Genomic DNA, 24,702 nt, shown 5'->3' on the forward strand with positions numbered 1-24,702 from the left:
GAGACAGACAGGAAAGGAACCGTGCGGGGGTGGGGTGGGGTGGGTGCGGGGGTGGGGTGGGGAAAACACACACAGGACAGACAGGAAGGAACCAAGCGCAGGGAGGGAGGGGAAGCACTCAGGACAGACTGAGACAGTACTCCCTCAGCACTGACCCTCAGTGCCCACCCTCCCACAGCCCCCGCTCTCTCTGCGCTACCCCCCCCCCCCCCCCCAACTCATGGCGCCAACCCTCCCACAGTGCCCCACTCCCTCTGCGCCCGACCAATAAGCACCGACCCTCCCACAGCCCAGACCCTCCCACCGGAACGGGTTACGAGCTGCCCGTTGTTCCTTACAAACTGAGGGGAGGTGGCTCCCTTGCGCAGCCTCATGGTGCGTTTGGTAGAGCTGTCAGGAGCTGCCTTCTCCTCTTTGACCAATGGGCACGGCTCAGAGTATATTCCAGCTTGGGTTCAGTGATGATCTCCTCCTTCACCACCAATGTTGGGGGACAGTCCAGGCAATCTTTATCTGTCAACAGGAACAGGGCTGAGAGTAAATCACCATGGTGAGAGCCTCACCGTATTCAGTTTGGGAGAAGGGGGGCTGGCCTGGTGTCACTAACGTATATCCATTCTATCACCTATACCCTAAGGCCAGCACTGAACTGAGCCTGACTGCTTCTTCAACACAGTATCTCATTCCTGTCCATCCAGGGAGCAGTTAAGGGGCAACCCCCATTGATGGGGGTTCGCAAGGGCTTAGGCTGAGGAACAGAGTTGGGGAGTGCGCGAGCGTGAGATAGAGCGCGAGAGACAGCGAGAGAGAGAGAGAGAGACACAGCGAGAGACAGCGCGAGAGAGAGAGAGAGAGAGAGACAGCGCGAGAGAGAGAGAGAGAGAGAGCGCGAGAGAGAGAGAGAGAGACAGCGCGAGAGAGAGGAGAGAGAGAGAGAGAGAGAGACAGGCACGAGAGAGAGAGAGAGAGAGAGAGACAGCGCGAGAGAGAGAGAGAGAAGAGAGAGAGAGAGAGAGAGAGAGAGACAGCAGCGAGAGAGAGAGAGAGAGACAGCGCGAGAGAGAGAGAGAGACGAGAGAGAGACAGCAGCGGAGAGAGAGAGAGAGAGAGAGAGAGACAGCGCGAGAGAGAGAGAGAGAGAGGACAGCGCGAGAGAGAGAGAGAGAGAGAGAGAGAGAGACAGCGCGAGAGAGAGAGAGAGAGAGAGAGAGAGACAGCGCGAGAGAGAGAGAGAGAGAGAGAGAGACAGCGCGAGAGAGGAGAGAGAGAGAGAGAGACAGCGCGAGAGAGAGAGAGAGAGAGAGACAGCGCGAGAGAGAGAGAGAGACAGCGCGAGAGAGAGAGAGAGAGAGAGAGACAGCGCGAGAGAGAGAGAGAGAGAGAGAGAGACAGCGCGAGAGAGAGAGAGAGAGAGAGAGAGAGAGACAGCGCTGAGAGAGAGAGAGAGAGAGAGAGAGACAGCGCGATGAGAGAGAGAGAGAGAGAGAGAGAGAGACAGCGCGAGAGAGAGAGACAGCGCGAGAGAGAGAGAGAGACAGCGCGAGAGAGAGAGAGAGAGAGAGAGAGCGCGAGAGAGAGAGAGGGAGAGAGAGAGACAGCGCGAGAGAGAGAGAGAGAGAGAGAGACAGCGCGAGAGAGAGAGAGAGAGAGAGAGACAGCGCGAGAGAGAGAGAGAGAGAGAGAGACAGCGCGAGAGAGAGAGAGAGAGAGAGAGAGAGAAACAGGCGCGAGAGAGAGAGAGAGAGAGACAGCGCGAGGGGGCCGTGGGCCGGAGCGGGGACCGAGGGGGCCGTGGGCCGGAGCGGGGACCGAGGGGTCCGTGGGCCGGAGCGGGGACCGAGGGGGCCGTGGGCCGGAGCGGGGGACCGAGGGGGACGTGGGCCGGAGCGGGGACCGAGGGGGACGTGGGCCGGAGCGGGGGACCGAGGGGGACGTGGGCCGGAGCGGGGACCGAGGGGGACGTGGGCCGGAGCGGGGACCGAGGGGGACGTGGTCAGGAGCGGGGACCGAGGGGGACGTGGGCCGGAGGGGGGACCGAGGGGGACGTGGGCCGGAGCGGGGACAGAGGGGGACGTGGGCCGGAGCGGGGACCGAGGGGGCCGTGGGCCGGAGCGGGGACAGAGAGGGCCGTGGGCCGGAGTCAGGACAGAGAGGGCCGTGGGCCGGAGCGGGGACAGAGAGGGACGTGGGCCGGAGCGGGGACAGAGAGGGACGTGGGCCGGAGTCAGGACAGAGAGGGACGTGGGCCGGAGTCAGGACAGAGAGGGACGTGGGCCGGAGCGGGGACCGAGGGGGACGTGGGCCGGAGCGGGGACAGAGAGGGACGTGGGCCGGAGCGGGGACAGAGAGGGACGTGGGCCGGAGGGGGGACAGAGAGGGACGTGGGCCGGAGCGGGGACAGAGGGGGACGTGGGCCGGAGGGGGGACAGAGAGGGACGTGGGCCGGAGCGGGGACAGAGGGGGACGTGGGCCGGAGCGGGGACAGAGAGGGACGTGGGCCGGAGCGGGGACAGAGGGGGACGTGGGCCGGAGGGGGACCGAGGGGACGTGGGCCGGAGGGGGGACAGAGGGGGACGTGGGCCGGAGCGGGGACAGAGGGGGACGTGGGCCGGAGGGGGGACAGAGAGGGACGTGGGCCGGAGCGGGGACAGAGGGGGACGTGGGCCGGAGCGGGGACAGAGAGGGGACGTGGGCCGGAGTCAGGACAGAGAGGGACGTGGGCCGGAGGGGGGACCGAGAGGGACGTGGGCCGGAGGGGGGACCGAGGGGGACGTGGGCCGGAGGGGGGACAGAGAGGGACGTGGGCCGGAGTCAGGACAGAGAGGGACGTGGGCCGGAGGGGGGACCGAGAGGGACGTGGGCCGGAGGGGGGGACCGAGGGGGGGACGTGGGCCGAAGGGGGGACAGAGAGGGACGTGGGCCGGAGCGGGGACCGAGGGGGGCCGTGGGCCGGAGCGGGGGACAGAGGGGGACGTGGGCCGGAGTCAGGACAGAGAGGGACGTGGGCCGGAGCGGGGACAGAGGGGGACGTGGGCCGGAGCGGGGACCGAGGGGGACGTGGGCCGGAGCGGGGGACAGAGAGGGACGTGGGCCGGAGTCAGGACAGAGTGGGGCCGTGGGCCGGAGTCAGGACAGAGGGGGCCGTGGGCCGGAGGGGGGACCGAGGGGGACGTGGGCCGGAGCGGGGACCGAGGGGGACGTGGGCCGGAGCGGGACAGAGAGGGACGTGGGCCGGAGCGGGGACAGAGAGGGACGTGGGCCGGAGTCAGGACAGAGGGGGACGTGGGCCGGAGGGAGGGGGGACGAGGGGGACGTGGGCCGGAGCGGGGACAGAGAGGGACGTGGGCCGGAGTCAGGACAGAGGGGGACGTGGGCCGGAGGGGGGACCGAGGGGGACGTGGGCCGGAGCGGGGACAGAGAGGGACGTGGGCCGGAGTCAGGACAGAGAGGGACGTGGGGCCGGAGCGGGGACCGAGAGGGCCGTGGGCCGGAGCGGGGACAGAGGGGGACGTGGGCCGGAGTCAGGACAGAGAGGGACGTGGGCCGGAGCGGGGACCGAGGGGGCCGTGGGCCGGAGTCAGGACAGAGAGGGACGTGGGCCGGAGCGGGGACCGAGGGGGCTGTGGGCCGGAGCGGGGGACCGAGGGGGGCCGTTGGGCCGGAGTCAGGACAGAGAGGGACGTGGGCCGGAGCGGGGACCGAGGGGGCTGTGGGCCGGAGTGGGGACCGAGGGGGCCGTGGGCCGGAGCGGGGACCGAGGGGGGCCGTGGGCTGGAGCGGGGACCGAGGGGGCCGTGGGCCGGAGCGGGGACCGAGGGGGGACGTGGGCCGGAGCGGGGACCGAGGGGGACGTGGGCCGGAGCGGGGACCGAGGGGGCCGTGGGCCGGAGCGGGGACCGAGGGGGACGTGGGCCGGAGGGGGGACCCGAGGGGGACGTGGGCCGGAGCGGGGACCGAGGGGGACGTGGGCCGGAGCGGGGACAGAGAGGGCCGTGGGCCGGAGCGGGGACCGAGGGGGACGTGGGCCGGAGGGGGGGACAGAGAGGGCCGGAGCGGGGACCGAGGGGGACGTGGGCCGGAGCGGGGACCGAGGGGGACGTGGGCCGGAGGGGGGACCGAGGGGGACGTGGGCCGGAGCGGGGACAGAGAGGGCCGTGGGCCGGAGCGGGGGACCGAGGGGGACGTGGGCCGGAGGGGGGACAGAGGGGGACGTGGGCCGGAGCGGGGGACCGAGGGGGGACCGTGGGCCGGAGGGGGGGACAGAGGGGACGTGGGCCGGAGTCAGGACAGAGAGGGACGTGGGCCGGAGCGGGGACAGAGGGGGACGTGGGCCGGAGCGGGGACAGAGGGGGCCGTGGGCCGGAGCGGGGACCGAGGGGGCCGTGGGCCGGAGGGGGGGACAGAGGGGGACGTGGGCCGGAGGGGGGACAGAGGGGGACGTGGGCCGGAGTCAGGACAGAGATACAGCCACTGTCTTCTGGGATCTGGGTTGTGTGTAAAACACCTACCTCTCTTCCTGTTGGCTCGGTCTTTCACCACCAACCCCAGTCCCACCATCTTGGGACCTGCCCCATAAATCTGCAGCTTCTTCAGCTCCGGATTCTTGGCGATGTCTGCCTCTGTTGGCTCCGTCTGGGGGGGGGGGGGGGGGGGGGGGGAAGAGAAACACAGTGAGGATGATCAGCCTGAGCTGTATGCTGATCCAGAGGGCTGCTCTCCTCCCTCTGTCCCTGTCTGACTGGCTGGCCCCTTGGAACAGAGTGCAGCATTCCCCTCACTCCCGATCACCCACTGACAGCGCAGCTAGACATGGAAGGTGGCAGACTGAACCTTGTTCAGCGAGACCTCGAACACCAGCAGAGACCACAGCACAGGCTGGTCATTCGGGCCCTCTCCAACCGTTCTGCTATCCCAGTACCATCAGAGCTGACTCTCGTTTACCCAACCCCGGAGAACCGGACGAGCCCCAGACTGAACAATGGTATCTCTCACAACCATCTGCGATTGGGACTGCACAGATTCACCATCCTTGGACCTTGAAACACAATGGGCCAAAGGGCCTCTTTCGGTGCTGTTGCCCTGTCATCCCTCCCCTATTCCCTGATCAGGGGTAGGGTACGATCCCTCAGACCCCCTTCGAAACCTCGCACATCTCAGCGAGGGGTCCCCCCCCACACCCCTCGTTCTGATGAACTCTGGAGAAAAAGCAGGCAGATTTAACCCCCTCCTCAGCAAAGGGCCCGGGAAACCGTTCCCATGCAGTGCCTGACACAAACACAGCATTCCCAAAACGTGGACTCCGGAACTGCCCCACAGGGAGTACAATGGAGATTCCACTTGCCTGGTTCCTGGGGTGAGGGGATTATCCTGTCTGCACAGCCTAGCTAGTTAGGCCGCAGTGAGTGTTCTATCTTCATTATGGGGAGGGGGTGATTGTACTGGAGAAGGTACAGAGGAGATTATTGCCTGAGATGGAGCAACTCAGCTATGATGAGAAAGTGGAAAGGCTGGGGGTATTTACCTCAGACCAGGGAAGCTCAGAGGGAGGGGAGAGTGATCTGATTGAGGTGGACAACATTCTGAGAGGCACAGGCAGAGTAGAGTAGGTAAGGAACAACATTCCCCCCTTCATCAAAGGGCTCAATGACCAGAGAGGGGACAGTCCGAAGGTCAGGAGTGGGAACTTCCGAGAGAATTTGAGGCCAACTTCTTTTCCCACCCAGAGGATGGTGTCTGTGCATCTGTCTGTCTGTCTGTGCGTGTGTGTCCAAACCCAACAGCTCCCCAGGCAGGAGGACCCAGAACACCGTGAGCTGGGGGAGGATCAAACTGAGACAGTGGGCTTGAGCTACAACAGCAGGTGCCCATCTCGCCCCTCTACCCCAAACCTTAAAGGCAGTATATCCAGACCCTTCCTCCCCATGAGCCCAGTCTGGTGTGGGGAGGGGGGAGTGTATGCGTGAGTGCGTGTCTGTGCATGTGTGCGCACTCCCACATATACATATCTACGCAGAAACTTGCCTGTGAACAAGTACATGCATATCTGCCCAAGTAAGTATGCATGCGCATATCCGTCAGTGTACGCGCAGGCAGCCCCGGCCATATCCGTCAGTGTACGTGCGGGCAGCCCCGGCCATATCCGTCAGTGTACGTGCGGGCAGCCCCGGCCATATCCGTCAGTGTACGTGCGGGCAGCCCCGGCCATATCCGTCAGTGTACGTGCGGGCAGCCCCGGCCATATCCGTCAGTGTACGTGCGGGCAGCCCCGGCCATATCCGTCAGTGTACGTGCGGGCAGCCCCGGCCATATCCGTCAGTGTACGCGCGGGCAGCCCCGGCCATATCCGTCAGTGTACGTGCGGGCAGCCCCGGCCATATCCGTCAGTGTACGTGCGGGCAGCCCCGGCCATATCCGTCAGTGTACGCGCGGGCAGCCCCGGCCATATCCGTCAGTGTACATGTGTGCACGCGCATATCTGTCTACGTAAGCACACGCGCACGTGTTTGCACATATCTGTCTGTGTACATGTGTGCACGCGCATATCTGTCTACGTAAGCACACGTGCACGTGTTTGCACATATCTGTCTGTGTACATGTGTGCACGCGCATATCTGTCTGCGTAAGCACACGTGCACGTGTTTGCACATATCTGTCTGTGTACATGTGTGCACGCGCATATCTGTCTGCGTAAGCACACGTGCACGTGTTTGCACATATCTGTCTGTGTACATGTGTGCACGCGCATATCTGTCTACGTAAGCACACGTGCACGTGTTTGCACATACCTGTCTGCGCAAGCACGTGCTGGCATATATCTGTGTATGTGTGCACGCGCATATCTGCGTCAGCACGCGCGCACGTGTTTGTGCATATCTGTATGAGGAAAATCCTGTTCAAAGCTAAACAGAAGCTCAGGGGCACAGCCCTCCAGTTACCCTGACAGTGAGATACACCCACGGATGTACAGGTTAGGGTGGATTGGCCGTGCTAAATTGTCCCATAGTGCCCAGGGATGTGCAGGTTAGGGTGGATTGGCCGTGCTAAATTGTCCCATAGTGTTCAGGGATGTTCAGGTTAGGGTGGATTGGCCGTGCTAAATTGTCCCATAGTGCCCAGGGATGTGCAGGTTAGGGTGGATTGGCCGTGCTAAATTGTCCCATAGTGTTCAGGGATGTTCAGGTTAGGGTGGATTGGCCGTGCTAAATTGTCCCATAGTGTTCAGGGATGTACAGGTTAGGGTGGATTGGCCGTGCTAAATTGTCCCATAGTGCCCAGGGATGTACAGGTTAGGGTGGATTGGCCGTGCTAAATTGTCCCCGTAGTGCCCAGGGATGTGCAGGTTAGGGTGGATTGGCCGTGCTAAATTGTCCCATAGTGCCCAGGGATGTGCAGGTTAGGGTGGATTGGCCGTGCTAAATTGTCCCGTAGTGCCCAGGGATGTACAGGTTAGGGTGGATTGGCCGTGCTAAATTGTCCCCGTAGTGCCCAGGGATGTACAGGTTAGGGTGGATTGGCCGTGCTAAATTGTCCCGTAGTGCCCAGGGATGTACAGGTTAGGGTGGATTGGCCGTGCTAAATTGTCCCATAGTGCCCAGGGATGTGCGGGTTAGGGTGGATTGGCCGTGCTAAATTGTCCCATAGTGTTCAGGGATGTACAGGTTAGGGTGGATTGGCCGTGCTAAATTGTCCCCGTAGTGCCCAGGGATGTGCAGGTTAGGGTGGATTGGCCGTGCTAAATTGTCCCCGTAGTGTTCAGGGATGTACAGGTTAGGGTGGATTGGCCGTGCTAAATTGTCCCCGTAGTGCCCAGGGATGTACAGGTTAGGGTGGATTGGCCGTGCTAAATTGTCCCCGTAGTGTTCAGGGATGTACAGGTTAGGGTGGATTGGCCGTGCTAAATTGTCCCATAGTGTTCAGGGATGTACAGGTTAGGGTGGATTGGCCGTGCTAAATTGTCCCATAGTGCCCAGGGATGTGCAGGTTAGGGTGGATTGGCCGTGCTAAATTGTCCCCGTAGCGCCCAGGGATGTGCAGGTTAGGGTGGATTGGCCGTGCTAAATTGTCCCCGTAGTGCCCAGGGATGTACAGGTTAGGGTGGATTGGCCGTGCTAAATTGTCCCATAGTGCCCAGGGATGTGCGGGTTAGGGTGGATTGGCCGTGCTAAATTGTCCCCGTAGTGTCCAGGGATGTGCAGGTTAGGGTGGATTGGCCGTGCTAAATTGTCCCATAGTGCCCAGGGATGTACAGGTTAGGGTGGATTGGCCGTGCTAAATTGTCCCATAGTGCCCAGGGATGTACAGGCTACGTGGGTTAACTGTGGGAAATACAGGGATAGGGTGCGGAGTGGGGGGGTCGAGGAGGGGGGAGGTCTGGGGATGCTCTCGGATGGTTCCTGTGGATTCAATGTGCCGAACGGCCTGCCTTCACACTGTAGAGATACCACAGTAGGAACAGCCCTGAGAAGACCAACAGTGGAGAAAGCGACAGAAACCAGACAGTGTCTGTGGAAGGTGAAACAGGGTTAATGTGTTAACTTGGTAATGATGGCTTTTCTAAAGGGAAAGGTGCTGGAGAACCTGTTTTATTTAAACAATGTATTTGGCAGCTCCATGAGGAAATAGGGGACGGCTGGCGGTGAGGGAGGGAGGGAGCGAGATTGGAAAGGGAGGTGGGAAATCACCTCGCTCTCACACAAACACTGCTGTTACCGGCCTCCTGGAACATTCCAACATGCCCAGGGAACTAAACCTTGTTCCCACCTTATCACCTCGACATTTCAATAGAGAATTCCACTACTGCAGAAACTGACACCTATTCCTCGGAGCGTACACTTCCCTCACAGCCTGGTCTTGCCAATGTCTTCCTTCCCTGTGCCCTGGAGTGGAGAGGGGATCTCTTCCCTTCCCAATCACACCTTAATTTATATCCAATTCAAACAATCACAGGGCCCCTCAAGCCACCATTCAGGTCTGTAACTGAAACCCATCTCCCCTGCCTTGGGCCCATACCCTCTAATGGAGCTGCCTCACAAACACTTCTCTCTGATTTTATTATATACCCAACGGATCCAGCATCTACAACTGTTTCGGGAACAGAGTGCCAAGCCCTGACTGAACGATCTCCAGAGAGGCCAGTATCCCAACAGCCTTTAGTCACGCTGGCGTTAATCCAGCGTGCTCAGGGCAAACATTCCTGTTTCTGTCAGCCAGGCATTCGACCAGGCTAACAGCCGGAAGCTGGGAACTCCACCTGGCTGACTGAGTTATAATCACCCCATCGAGAGCCCCACCCGCCCCCGCCCCCGCCCCCGCCCCCGAAAGGACCTTCTGACGATAGGTCACGACACTCAAACCGCTGTTTCTCCTTCCACAGACACTGCCAAGTTTCTCCAGCAACTCACTGCTCGTTTCAGGTTTACAGCACCGACAGGATTTCGACTTTAGAAACACCAACAGAAGCAGGTCAGAGGCTGGGAATCCTGCAGCGAGTAACTCCCCTCCTGACTCTCCCACCATCGGGTCAGAGGCTGGGAATCCTACAGCAAGTAACTCCCCTCCTGACTCTCCCACCATCGGGTCAGAGGCTGGGAATCCTGCAGCGAGTAACTCCCCTCCTGACTCTCCCACCATCGGGTCAGAGGCTGGGAATCCTGCAGCGAGTAACTCCCCTCCTGACTCTCCCCCCATCGGGTCAGAGGCTGGGAATACTGCAGCGAGTAACTCCCCTCCTGACTCTCCCCCCCAAAGCCCTGTCCCACCATCGGGTCAGACGCTGGGAACCCTTCAGCGAGTAACTCCCCTCCTGACTCTCCCCCCATTGGGTCAGAGGCTGGGAATCCTGCAGCGAGTAACTCCCCTCCTGACTGTCCCACCAAAGCCCTGTCCCACCATTGGATCAGAGGCTGGGAATCCTGCAGCGAGTAACTCCCCTCCTGACTCTCCCCCCCCATCGGGTCAGAGGCTGGGAATCCTGCAGCGAGTAACTCCCCTCCTGACTCTCCCCCCAAATCCCTATCCCACCATCGACAAGGCACAAGTCAGGAGGGTGAGGGAATACTCCCCACTTGCCCTGGACGGGGGCAGCTCCAACAACACTCGAGAAGCTCAACACAGTCCAGGGACAGAGCAATCCCACCCCCCCACACTCGATCGACACACTGACTCCCACCCTTCACTCCCTCTCCCTCTGTCCGAGTGCCTGCTGTGGTGTGATTTGGAGCACTGTCCCAGTGACGAGACCGTTAGACCATCGTGTCCCTGCTGTCCACAGTCTCTCACCTCAGCCTGTAATCGCTTGGCTCTCCGCCCGTAGCTGTTCATCTTGGAGGGCTGCACTGACTGACGCAGAGGGATACTGTGAGGCTTGTACTCACGGTCTTTCTCCTCACTGTCGATCTGTGGCCCAGGCTGACACTGTCCATGGACAGACAGGGGGAAAGTACAGTTATTCAGACAGACAACACCCCAGCACGGTTAGACCACAAACCCCAGAGTCCTGGTCATTCACCTCCCGGCAGCACCCGCTCCCTCGGCGCCCGACCCTCCCACAGTGCCCGCTCCCTCAGCGCCCGACCCTCCCACAGTGCCCGCTCCCTCAGCGCTGACCCTCCCTCAGTGCCCGCTCCCTCGGCGCCGGCTCCCTCAGCTCCGGCTCCCTCAGCGCCGACCCTCCCTCCGGCAGTGCCCGCTCCCGTGGCGCCAACCCACCGGCAGCGCCCGCTCCCTCAGCGCCGAACCCCCGGCAGCGCCCACTCCCTCGGCGCCGAACCCCCGGCAGCGCCCGCTCCCTCGGCGCCGACCCTCCAGCAGCACCTGCTCCCTGAGCGCTGACTGTACCCAGTCCCAGGGCTGTATCACTTACCGCGAGGCTCGCTCCGGACTGGAAGGTGTCGAAAGGGTAGATGACCCTCTCATAGTGAGAGCGCAGCAGGGATCCGATCCCCTTCCCAGGCGGATAGCCCAGCCGCTGGGCCACCCTAGACCATCGCCGATCCCTACAGATGGCTTCATAGCCTCCCTCCTCGATAACAATCTGGGGAAAGGTAGCAGCGACACAGAGGGGAGTGAGCAACGGGAGAATGCCTGACATGGAATTCACCCCTTTCCCAAGGATGGCTTTTACTGATTTCCAGGACTCGGGGCACGGAAAATCCAAATCAACAACAAATCAATCTCAAGACAGCGTCAGTCCTGGGACAGTTTGATGGGGGGACAGTGTAGAGGGAGCTTTACTCTGTATCTAACCCCGTGCTGTCCCTGTCCTGGGACAGTTTGATGGGGGGACAGTGTAGAGGGAGCTTTACTCTGTATCTAACCCCGTGCTGTCCCTGTCCCTGGGAGTGTTTGATGGGGGGGGACAGTGTAGAGGGAGCTTTACTCTGTATCTAACCCCGTGCTGTCCCTGTCCCTGGGAGTGTTTGATGGGGGGACAGTGTAGAGAAAGCTTTACACTGTATCTAACCCCGTGCTGTCCCTGTCCCTGGGAGTGTTTGATGGGGGAGTGTAGAGGGAGCTTTACTCTGTATCTAACCCCGTGCTGTCCCTGTCCCTGGGAGTGTTTGATGGGGGACAGTGTAGAGGGAGGTTTACTCTGTATCTAACCCCGTGCTGTCCCTGTCCCTGGGAGTGTTTGATGGGGGGACAGTGTAGAGAGAGCGTTACTGTGAGTCCAACAGCATCCCCCCACCCCCTCAGTGTGGGAGAGGTGTGAAGATTGTAAAGCCCATCTGCATTGCTCTAACCTCCATTACCTTGTTCAGACTGTACAAGTCTAAAATACGCCGCTCCACATTGGGAATTTTTAATGTGGACCCCTGGAGTTCCCAGAACTTGGCGATCTGATCCAGGAAGTTTAACTTCACTCGAGTCTGGGCCTGTTTAGAAACAAACCAGGGAGAGGCTCAGAGAGAATTAACACCGAACAGGATCAATACCCAGCGGGTCGGCCCCCCCCGACCCCCCCCAAACTACCTTCATTCACAACTGTTCAAGAGGGGTAAGACTGAACACATCTCGGCCCCCACCCCAACTCCGGTCCGCATCCTCCCCCAGACCACCCCACCCCACCCACTCCCGCCCCCCACCCCTTCCTTCAGCCCCCCAATCTCTCCCCTCTCCCTCGACGAGCTCACCTCCAACTCGTTGAGGCGCTGGATCCGCGGAGTGAACTTGAAGTTATCGACCTCGACAGCAAAGGGGGGCTGCCAGTCCTTGGGGGGGGGGGGGGGGGGGGGAGAGAAACGGGACGTTAGAATCCAAGCCGAGCACCTTCCCCACCAGGGACACCTCCAGGCCCAATGCTAGCAGTTTTGTAAACACTCCCTCACCGACACCAACCTGCCTGACTCCTACCAAACACAGCCCATTCATATCCCCACCGTCCACCTGCGGTCACCAACACCTTCACCTTCATGAACCCCTCTCAGGACGTGGGCTGCAGCGGCTGGGTGACGATTTGTGACCTGTCCCCAGCTGCCTCCTTGAACTGTCTGACTAAGGCCTGTTGGGGGCAATTTAAGATCCAACCTGCAATCAGGTGTAGGTAAGGACAGCAAACCAGACAGGTTTTAACACAACCGATGGTGGGTATCACAGCTACTGGCTCGTGAGGCAACATTTTATTGAACTGAGTTTAATTCCAGCTGTGGCTCAGTGTTCCCAGAGTATATCTCCGCTCCCCACCCGCCCCCCCGCCACACTCCCACCACACTCCCACCCACCCCCACCACACTCCCACCACACCCCCACCCACCCCCCCCCCCCACCACACTCCCACCCCACCCCCACCCACCCCCCCACCACACTCCCACCCCACCCCCACCCACCCCACCCCCACCCACCCCCCCCACCACACTCCCACCCCACCCCACCACACTCCCACCCCACCCCCACCCACCCCCCCCACCACACTCCCACCCCACCCCCACCCCCGCCCCCCCACCACACTCCCACCACACTCCCACCCCACCCCCACCCACCCCCCACCACACTCCCACCCCACCCCCACCCCACCCCCACCCCCGCCCCCCCCACCACACTCCCACCCACCCCCCCAACACACACCCACCCCCCCAACACACACCCACCCCCCCAACACACACCCACCCCCCCAACACACACCCACCCCCCCAACACACACCCACCCCCCCAACACACACCCACCCCCCCAACACACTCCCACCCCACCCCCACCCCCTCCCACCCCCCCAACACACTCCCACCCCCCCAACACACTCCCACCCCACCCCCACCCCCTCCCACCCCCCCACCACACTCCCACCCCCCCACCACACTCCCACCCCACCCCCACCCCCACCCACTCCCCCACCACACTCCCACCCCACCCCCACCCCCAGAATGTAGGAGATCTGAGTTGGGGGGGGGGGGGTTGACCTGTTCAAGGCGTATAAAACCACAAGGGGCAGGGACAAGGTGAATAGCCGACAGTGTTTCCCCAGGGAAGGAGACTCTAAACCTAGAGGGGATAGGTAAGAGACATATGAAAGGGTCACACAGTGTGGAGGGAGAGGGGTGAATCTCTGGAACGGGCTGTTCGAGGTGGTGGGGAGTACAATATTTGTCATTGTAAGAAACATTTGGACAGGTACGTGAATGGGAAGGGTGTGGAGGTATACAGTGCAAACACAGGACAAATGGGACGGGATTCACTGCGATAACGGGGCGGCATGGACCAGTTGGACCAAAGGGCCTGTTTCCATGGTGTAAGCCACTCAGTTAGACCAGGGAGCTGTGACCCAGAACCCGAATCCAGGGGCACATGACAGCGGAGATCGGGAGGAACGTCTTCTCTCAGAAGGGGTTGGGGGAATCTGTGCCCAGAGTGAGGAAAGGGGATCAGACACGATCTTACTGGCTGGCAGGGCAGGCTGGTGCAATATTAATAACCTGAGGAAGTCACAGCTATAATGTCAGCGATTGCAATCGTCGATTGCTGTAAAAACCTCAAAAGGGTTCAGTACTGCCCTTTAGAGAAAGGGAATCTGCTGTCGTGACAGACTGGGCCTATCACCCGGCTAATAAATCCAGGCCCCACATCAACAGGGCTGCTGCCTCACAGGCTGTTAGTCAGAGCTCAGTCAGACACTGTCAGCTCATGGTGCACCAAGGGAATGGACCACACAACCGCCTCTAAACTGTCACACTCACATCCTAAAGATTAACTGATTCTTTAAAAAACAAAAAGCACTTTAGGGCACTCAGGGCAGGGAAAGGTGACACAGGCGGGCGGGGGGACAGAGACACACAGGCGGGCGGGGGGACCGACACACACACACACTCCCACACACAGGTAGGCAGGGGGACAGAGACACTCCCACACACAGGTAGGCAGGGGGACAGAGACACTCCCACACACAGGTAGGCAGGGGGACAGAGACACTCCCACACACAGGTAGGCAGGGGGACAGAGACACTCCCACACACAGGTAGGCAGGGGGACAGAGACACTCCCACACACAGGCAGGCAGGGGGACAGAGACACTCCCACACACAGGTAGGCAGGGGGACAGAGACACTCCCACACACAGGCAGGCAGGGGGACAGACAGGGGCATGTACAGTCAGATACAGGCACACTGGAGTGAAATGTGGGGTCATTTGCCCTGTGACATGCAATGGTGACTGTCCTGTGGAGAACACATTCACCCAGGTAGTAGGTGATCCCTGGGGAAGCAGGGCAGTACAGAGACAGACAGTCCCAATGTCATTGGAACAGGAACCCTCCCTTAGGCAATCGAGATGGGGAACTGGATAAAGCCATCTGCTGGGGATAGAAACCAAACCACAAAATAACACACTCCAAATCCCCCAGAGGACCGAACTGTTTGTTTGCTGCCTTTTCGTAGACAAAGACGTCTCTCTCTGTGTACTGAGCGATGACCCTTCCCCTCACTGTCAGCAGAACGGAGGGGTTGGAGTGCTGTTGGGAACATCTCCCACCCACCCCCAGAGGAGACAGCCACAGATAGCAGAGGAGCTGCTCAAACTGAAAGGGAGCAATGCCCCGAACGACAGGGCAAACTGCAGCAAGGTGGGAGGGAGATGTGGGAGGGGGTATAACACCGAGTCAATCACCCTTTTATAGGATCAGGGCTGATCATTCAGCTCAGCCCCCACACTCTTCACTGTCTGCTTTAATCCCTTTAGTCCCAAGAACAAAATCTAACTTCTCTAAAAACATAACACGTTGGCTTCAATCGCTTTCTGTAGCGGGAAATCCTACAGGCTTCCTGGGTGAAGCCATTTCTCCTCAGCTCGGTCCTGGCCCATATCCCAAACTGGGAGGCTGTGCTTCCAGACTCCCTGGCCTTTCTGTCTAGTCCTGTTAGAGAATTCTGTGAGATGCCCCCCACCCACTTTTGTAAACTCCAGTGAATATAGTCCTAACCGATCCAGTCACAGGCACACAGGGTAAAACATTCGTTTTAGCTGACGACCTCACAAATTCAAATATCGCCTTTGCAGCCGAGGAGGAGGATCTGGGTGGTCTGAGAAGTGGGTCACTTGAGGATGGAATGTGGGAACTGATGGGGAAGGCTGACAGAACATTGGGTTTTATTCCAAGGGAAATGGGAGGATAGACATCAGCAAGATTTGCTCCATCTGTACAGGGTGCTGGTGAGACCCCACAGGGAGCACTGTGTCCTCACTGAGGGAGGGATAGACTCTCCCCACGGGGCAGTTCAGGGGAGGTTCCCTCAGCTGCTCCCTGGGGTGAAGGGGCCTCTCTTCGGAGGAGATGGTTGGCCCTGTCTCCCTCAGGGTTGCGCAGAGCGAGGGGGTGATGGCTTTAGAACAACGCAGATCAAAGGTTACAGGGAGAAAGCCGGAGAATGGGGACAACCTTATCAGCCAGGATTAGTAGGGTAGCAGATGCGATGGGCTTAATAGTCTAACTTCTGCTCCCATGTCTGATTATGGTCTATCCTTTTTGAGGGACAGGGATTGAGGCAGAGAGGATATTTCCCCCTCCCACCCATGGAAACATTGGAAGTGGGGGGGGATAAGGGGTGGAGAACAGTTTCAGAATGAGGGTATTCCCATTGGAGAGAGAGATGACGAGGGAAATACCTTTCTGTCACGGGATGGCGAGTCTGCAGGGATCCGCGCTCTCTGTGGGACGGGCTAGGTGAATGTACTCAAGGTGGAGTTAGAGGGAATTGGGTCGCATTAGGGGAAATTAAGAATTATTGGGGTTGGATGGGACGGGGACTCTTCTATCCCTATGTTTATATATCTATAGTTTGGTAGCAAGAGAGGGAGAGGGGGAGTAGGGGGGAGAGAGCGAGAGAGAGGGAGCGAGAGAGAGAGAAAGAGAGAGGAGGGGGGTGGGGGAGAGAGAGAGCTGGCAGGAGCCTCTCGTACATCACTGAGCCTGTTGTGTTGGGGAAATCAAATGCCTGACTAAGCCGTATTGCGAGACCAGCGCTGAACCCTGGTGAAAACAAACCAGCAGCTCTCAGCTGAACCCCCCCCCCGCCCCCCTCCAGCTTCCTGTCAGCTGGTCAGAACTCAGCTCTGACCTGAAGGCCCTGTGAAAATTAGTCAGCAGTAAACACTCCCTCCCTCCGCCCCCAACAACCTCTCCAGTACAGGACACAAAGGAAACATGGATTTGTGTGTGTGTGTGTTTTTTTTAAAAAGCCCATTTTCAAGCACACGGAATGACATCAGACTGGAGGAACTGTTTGGGAAGGTGCCAGGACTGTGGTTAAATCAGGCAGACAGTACCGTGGGCTTGATGTCATAAACAAGCAGAGAGCAGGGAACAGACTCAAACACTGGCTCTCAGCTGGAGGGCTCCGTCCGGGGCCCTGGGTCGTACACTGAAAACTCGAGAGACAGGGGATGGAAAACACTCCAGAGACGGGTGGGGATAAACTGGGGATTTTCAGGGTGGCATCCTGTGGAGCACCACAGAGATTAACGCTGGGCCCACAATTATTTACGCTACGTATACGATGCACTTGGATGTGGAAAGTGAATATCCCACTGTCAGGTTTGCAGACGACAAAAACTGACCCTAAGAAACAGGGCGTGCAGGAGGCCATTCAGCCCTCAGGCCTGCTCCACCATTCAACAGGATCGTGGTGGATCGGACATTCCTCACCTCCACTTTCCTGCGTTTTTCCTGGAATTCTGGATTCCCTGATTGGTAGAGAATCTCTCTCAGCCTTAAATATACACACGGTCTCTGGCCCCACAGCCCTGCGGCAATGAGTTCCAAAGACACTTAGCGCCCCCCCCCCAGCACAGCCTTAACCTGGTGCCCCTTGAAGCTGAGACTACGCCCTCACCTCTCCCATGAAGGGAAACATTCTCTCAGTATTTGTCCTGTCAAGCCCCTTAAGAATCCTCCATCTTTCAGTGAGATCACCCCTCATTCTTCCAAACACCAGGGAGGAGCATTCCGAACGGTTTAACCTTTGCTCAGACTATCCCCTCCATACCAGGGATCATCCCAGCTAACCTTCCCTCAACTGTCTCCAATGAAACGATAATTTCCCATAAACAAGGGGTCATCTCTGCTCACAGTACTTCAGGTGTGGCCGCCCCAGACATCCCTACTCTCATACTCCAACCCCCTGGAAATAAGGGCCAGAATTCCACTGCCCTTCCTGATTACCTGCTGTCCCTGTGTGCTGGCTCACTCCAGTCCCCTTTTGTGATGCAGCTGTGAGCATTTAAATGAGGTTTCGGTCCTACTGCTTCCCCTCTACAATGAACTGTTTCATATTTCCCCATCATTATACCCCAGGTAGGAAGGCAAAGGTGGGGGGCGGGGGGGGGGAAAGAGAGGCGGTGAGACAGGCAGACTGGGGGGGGTGAGACAGGCAGTCTGAGGTGGGGGGGGGCGGTGAGACAGGCAGACTGGGGGGGGGCGGTGAGACAGGCAGACTGAGCGGGGGGCAGTGAGACAGGCAGACTGAGGGGGGGGACGGTGAGACAGGCAGACTGAGGGGGGGGCGGTGAGACAGGCAGACTGAGGGGGGGGACGGTGAGACAGGCAGACTGAGGAGGGGGGGACGGTGAGACAGGCAGACAGCGGTTGGGGGGGGGGGGGTTAGCCAGACATTATACTGGAGCCTCACTCAGCTCTGTCAGTTTGGTATAACCTATCCTGCAGCACCATGCTTTGGAGAGAAGTAGTGGAGGGGTTTGGGGATATGCGAACACACCTCGTCAACATTGCAGAGCGAAGCAACCAGAATTTCGAGTTGTGATACTTGATGCTTGTTAAGATGGTGCAGAGATACAGCTGGTGGCGGAGAGAACAGGTGCCAATCTGCTGGCCTTTTTCGAACCATTTATTTACAGTAGTCTACACAAGGACACACCTGCCTGTATAACCACCAGTGAATCAGGGTGCACCTATTTCCAGAGGCATGAGTGATTTCCCCACTTCCTGCCCAGCACCTGTTACTGCAGCATCAATCTTATCCAAACAAGCAGCCCCCTTCTCTACATTCACACCGTGATTACCCTCCTGAAAATGGTCGGACCGGCCAGGAAACGTTTCTGGGAGGCTGAGAAAGATAACTGTGTGCTAAAAGGTGCTATGGGCTCAGGGTAGTGGGGTACAGAACTCCAAATCAACTCAAATGCTTGGCCCACTTTCGAATACGTTGCAGTCCCTGTTCACACCTTGCTTACTGGTGCATCACCGGATGTTACACCAGTTACAAAGGGCCACACTTATTACAGGAAATTCCCTGTAATGATCCAGGTTGGTGCTTGCTGAGGACTGTACGATATCCAGCACCACACAGAAGTAAGCCACAACGTGAACAATATTCAGATTAGGGTTCGTACACATCTGGCAATGACCATCTCCAACAAGAAGGAATCTAACAATCCCACCCACCACTCTCAACATCCTGGGGGTTACCATTGACCAGAAGCTGAATTGGGACCCAACCAGATCAATACAGCAGCTACAGGAACAGGTCAGAGGCTGGGAATCCTGCAGCGAGTAACTCCCCTCCTGACTCTCCCCCCATTGGGTCAGAGGCTGGGAATCCTGCTACGAGTAACTCCCCTCCTGACTCTCCCCCCAAAGCCCTGTCCCACCATCGGGTCAGAGGCTGGGAATCCTGCAGCGAGTAACTCCCCTCCTGACTCTCCCCCCATCGGGTCAGAGGCTGGGAATCCTGCAGCGAGTAACTCCCCTCCTGACTCTCCCCCCATCGGGTCAGAGGCTGGGAATCCTGCAGCGAGTAACTCCCCTCCTGACTCTCCCCCCATCGGGTCAGAGGCTGGGAATCCTGCAGCGAGTAACTCCCCTCCTGACTCTCCCCCCATCGGGTCAGAGGCTGGGAATCCTGCAGCGAGTAACTCCCCTCCTGACTCTCCCCCCATCGGGTCAGAGGCTGGGAATCCTGCAGCGAGTAACTCCCCTCCTGATTCTCTCCCCAAAGCATGCCCACATCTATGACTGCCACTCCCTCCAACACCGATGTATGCCAGTTGCAATGTGCAGTGACTCACTGAGGCTACCCAACAGCACCTTCCAAGCCCCCACCTCCACCCCCTGGAAGGACGGGGGGGGGGGGGCGCAGCAGATACAGGGGGGAACACCACCCCACGAGGGGGCAGCAGATACAGGGGGGGGGGGGAACCACCCCCTGAGAGGGCAGCAGATGCGGGGGGGGGAAAACACCACCCTCTGAGGGGGCAGCAGATACTGCGGGGGTTGGGAACACCACCCCCTGAGGGGGCAGCAGATACGGGGGTGAGCAGCAGATACGGGGGTGGGCACCAACTCCTGCAAGTTCCCTTTGAAGCCCTCCACCCCATCCTGATTGGAAACGATATGGGCCGTTCCTTCAGTGTTGCCATGGTCAGAGTCCTCCCTCATGTGTGGGGTCTCCCTACACCACACGGCTGGGGGGGGGGCGGGGCCAAGCCAGCAGATAATTGCCACTTTCAAGGGGGAATTAGTGATCGACAGTGGGCCAGCAGTGAGGCCAGTGTTCCCCCACATGAACAGCTGAAGCCATAAAGACAGGGATTAATGGTGACTGGTTTTTATAGCTCTCTGGGGGCTTTCTGCTACCATTCACAGGTTTTCCCCCAGTGCGGAGTAAGTATATCACTGTCTTTGGCATTCTGTAATGGAAAACTTTTAAAAAGCCCCTGCTTAAGATTCTCCCAGAAGAGGAAACATCCTGTACACATTCACACTGCCAAGGTTCTCTTGGGATCTTCGATGTTTCAATCGAGTCTCCTCTAACTGTCCTCAAGTCTCGTGAAGACAAGCCCAAACCTCAGAAAGCAGCCCTCCTTATTTTGGGGATTACTCTGGTTATCCTTTTCTTAACTGCCTGGAACATCCTGATATCCTTCCTCCAACATTTCCGAACACCACGCTCCGCAGTGCCCCTCTGTAGGTTCAGAATAACGGGCGTTACTCCAAAGACAGAGACAATGCTAAGGCTTCCTGCCAGGGCAGACACACAGAGACGAGAAGGTTCAGACAATCGCTGCAGGGGGTGGGGTGGGGTGGGGTGTGTGGGGGGGGGGGGGGGGGTGGGGGGGTGGGGGGGAGCGAAGAGAAGGAAAGGGCAGCGACAGGTTGCTGTTTCCCCATGAAGCTAGAGCACGGAGCACATAGTGCGGAGGCCACACTAAAGGCTGACCAGACAGAGCCGGCCCGTTCTGGAACACAGCTCACTGCTGCTTACACACGCACCCCGACACACACACAGTCACCCCGATACACACGGACACCCTGACACAGGTACCCTGGCACGCGCGCACAACCCAACACACGCGCGCACACCCCAACACACAGGCGGACGCGCCGCGCGCGCACCCAGTCACATGCTGATACAGGCACCCCGACACACACGCTGACACACCGACACACACACACACACACACACACACACACAGCCATGCGCGCGCGTGCCCCAACACACACACACAGCCACGCGCACGCACCCCGACGCACACACAGACACGCGCACACCCCGACGCACACACGTGCGCACAGCCATTCCCAGCTAAGAAGAAACCTGTTCAAGCTACACGGTCTTTTTACAAATTACCCGGGAACTCCGAGAAGCTACAGATTCCCCCAGGGAAGTTGCCCTGCCATCTCATAGTCCAATCGAAACCGTTGTGCCCCTGTGAGACTTGGCCTTGCTGCACATGCCCTGATGAAATGTTTTCACATTTTTCTGGTGACATCCTGCATGTATGCCCTTATATCCTCAATAGGGGATTGTCCCTGTCCGCTTAGACGGGCCATCTGACTGGTATCAGGACTCTCCACCGTTAGTGCAGCTACCAGTCTGGGCCCTGTTTGGGGAAGACTCCACCACAGAGAGAAGGGGAGAGAGTTTCACCTGAGCCTGTTCTCACTGACCATCCAGGTCCAAATATTCACGGGTGTGACTCAGTCAACAGCACCTTGGAGTGGGAATGGTTCCTAACAGATAGGCCCCTGGAGTCTGCAGCACCATTTAGTAAGATCAGGGCCGATTTGATATGTTTGGTCACCCTCTCGTCCTTAACTGTAATGGAGACTACAGTCAAGGTTAGAGTGGTGCTGGAAAAGCACAGCAGGCCAGGTAGCATCCCAGGAGCAGGAGAACCGATGCTTTGGACAAATGGGCTTCATCAGGAATGATTTCTGATGGTCCCAATACCAGCTCCACTTGGAAAACAGCAGCTGTGGGGTCTTCGATCACTCACCAAACGGTGGGAGGGAGGGAGAGTGTGGAGAGGGTTGGAGCCCTGCTCAGCACAGGGACTCAGGCTAGAGTACAATGCTGAGACAGGAAGGGAGCCAGACTGCAGGGCCCCCACCTCACTTGACGTACACCACAACAATACCACGCAAGGCCCAGAGATGGAGACAGGGAGTCACTTCAAGCCCAGAAAACATTTCATCATTCAACTGGGCTTGGCTGCCTGCATCAAACACTTCCTTTTTCACTGGAAGGCAGCGAGTGGACAGGGTCAGAGCCAGGGCCATGTACTCTGCTGAGAAAAGGCAGGCAGATCACAGAAGGTTCACTCAGCTGACTGCTGTCTCTGTGAGCTGGGGAGAGGACCTTCGAAGCCTGGGCTTTGGGGAAACCCCAGGGGATAAAGTGGCACTACAGGATGCTGACTGTCTTGCTCACAGATCAGGGAGGAGCTGGATAAACCAATCTCAGGCACACAGACTGTAGCACAGGACTTCAGCAACAGCTCAACCAGTGACAGAACATACAACATTACAGTGAAGCACAGGCTGATCCTGCGCCGACCTGTGGAACCAATCTAAAGCCCAGCTAACACTACACTGTTCCATTCTCATCTATATTCCTATCCAATAACCATTTAAATGCCCTTAAAGTTAGCGAATCTACTACTGCTACAAGCAGTGTGTTCCACACCCCTACTACTCTGAGTAAAGAAACTACCTCTGACATCTGTCCTATATCAATCACCCCTCAATTTGAAGCGATGCCCCCTCGTGCTAGCCATCACCATCTTCGTAAAAAAGGCTCTCTGTGTCTACTTGATCTAACCCTCTGATTATCTTATATATCTCAATTAAGTCACCTCTCAACCTTCTTCTCTCTAACGAAAACAGCCTCAAGTCCCTCAACCTTTCCTCGTAAGATCTTCCCTCCATTCCAGACAACATCCTACTAATCTCCCTTTCCAAAGCTTCCACATCCTTCCTATAATGCAGTGATCAGAACTGCATGTAATACTCCAAGTGCACCAGAGTTTTGTACAGCTGCAGCATGACCTCATGGTTCCAAAACTCGATCCCTGTACTAATAAAAGCTAACACACCGTATGCCTTCTTAACAACCCTATCAGCCTGGGTGGCAATTTTGAGGGATCTATGTATATGGATACCAAGATCTCTCTGCTCATCCACACTACCAAGAATCTTACCAGTCGCCCAGTACTCTGCATTCCTGTTACTCCTTCCAAAGTGAATCACATTACACTTTCCAGCATTAAACCCCATTTGCCACCTCTCAGCCCAGCTCTGCAGCTTATCTATGTCCCTCTGTAACCTACAATATCCTTCAGCACTATCCACAACTATATCGACCTTAGTGTCATCCGCAAACGTATTAACGCATCCTTGTACGCCCTCATCCAGGGCAGTTATAAATTTGCATGTAATAAACAGCAGTGGACCCAAATCAGATCCTTGCAGTACACTACTAGTAACTGAACATTTCCCATCAACCACCACTCTATGTCTTCTTTCAGCTAGCCAATTTCTGGTCCAAACCACTAAATCGCCCTCAATCCCATGCATCTGCATTTTATGCAGTAGCCTAATGTGGGGAACATTATCAAACGCCTTATTGAAATCCATATCCACCACATCAACCACTTTCCCCTCATCCACCTGTTTGGTCATCTTCTCAAAGAACTCAATAAGGTTGGTGAGGCTCGACCTACCCTTCACAAAACCGTGTGGACTATCCTGAATCAACGTATTCCTCTTTAGATGATTATAACCTTTTCTAACACTTTACCCACAACCGAATTAAGGCTCACCAGTCTATAATTACTAGGGTTGTCTCTCCTCCCCTTCTTGAACAAGGGGACATTTGCTATCCTCCAGTCTTCTGGCACTATTCCTGTAGACAATGATGACATAAAGATCAAAGCCAAAGACTTGGCAATCTCCTCCCTGGCTTCACAAAGAATCCAAGGATAAATCCCATCCAGCCCTGGGGATTTATCTATTTTCATACTTTTCAGAATTTCTGACACGTCCTCCTTGTGAACCCCAACCCCATCTAGTCTAGTAGCCTGTTTCTCAGTATTCTCCTTGACAACATTGTCTTTTTCCAGTGTTAATATTGATGAAAAATATTCATTTCGCTCTTCCCCTATCTCCTCTGACTCCACGCACAACTTCCCACTACTGTCCTTGATTGGCCCTAATCTGATTCAAGTCATTCTTTTATTCCTGATATATCCTCGATAACTTTAGGGTTTTCCTTGATCCGACTTCTCGTGTCTCCTCCTGGCTCTTCTTAACTCTCTGTTCAGGTGTCTCCGGTCTTGGCAAGACACTCAACTTCTTTCGCAAACCGCGGCTCCCTCGCTCGACCACATCCACCCTGCCAATTGCCTAAGTCGGAAATGTATGTAACAGCAGGCCGCTGGGAGTGAGCTACCGGTAGGGCCCTCAGCTCCAGAGTGTGTACCACCTCCTGAAAGAGGCTGCTCTGAGCAACACCCCCCCAAACAACAGCTGAAGGAACAGGCTTGGATTACCAGGCGAACAGGGAGTTAAACTGGCTTCTCACTCCCTGAGACTGAGACCAGACCAGTCCAGTCCCCCTCATATACACGCGCACGACTGGACTGGTAACACAGAATTTCAGGCCAAATACTGGGGAGCATTGGGAACGAATCTGGAGTAAAATAAAGAGTTCAGTCTAATAACGCCAACTGTGATTGCCCCATCTGGGTCACCAATGTTCTTTAGGGAAGGAAACTCTGCTGTCCATACCCAGTCCCATCTACCTATCGACAGATGCCACAGTAACGTGATTCTTTTATTTAAGATTCCCTACAGGGTGGAAACAGGCCCTTCGGCCCAACACGTCCACACCAACCCGCCAAAGTGCAACCCACCCAGACCCATTCCCCTACATTTACCCCTGACTAATGCACCCAACACTACGGGCAACTTAGCAATGGCCAA

General features: G+C 57.6%; 1 protein-coding gene across 1 annotated transcript in view; it reads right to left on the reverse strand.

Moving 5' to 3' along the window:
- kdm5c (lysine demethylase 5C) overlaps window positions 1–24,702 on the reverse strand; it is a 92,826-nt gene that overhangs the window by 56,560 nt on the left and 11,564 nt on the right. The window contains 7 exon segments of the mRNA XM_072566495.1: window positions 288–421; window positions 424–513; window positions 4,509–4,632; window positions 10,279–10,413; window positions 10,862–11,032; window positions 11,751–11,873; window positions 12,132–12,209. Of these exon segments, the coding sequence (XP_072422596.1) occupies window positions 288–421; window positions 424–513; window positions 4,509–4,632; window positions 10,279–10,413; window positions 10,862–11,032; window positions 11,751–11,873; window positions 12,132–12,209 (855 nt within the window).

This window comes from Chiloscyllium punctatum, chromosome 50 (genome assembly GCF_047496795.1).
Source record: "Chiloscyllium punctatum isolate Juve2018m chromosome 50, sChiPun1.3, whole genome shotgun sequence".
NCBI classification, from domain to species: domain Eukaryota; kingdom Metazoa; phylum Chordata; class Chondrichthyes; order Orectolobiformes; family Hemiscylliidae; genus Chiloscyllium; species Chiloscyllium punctatum.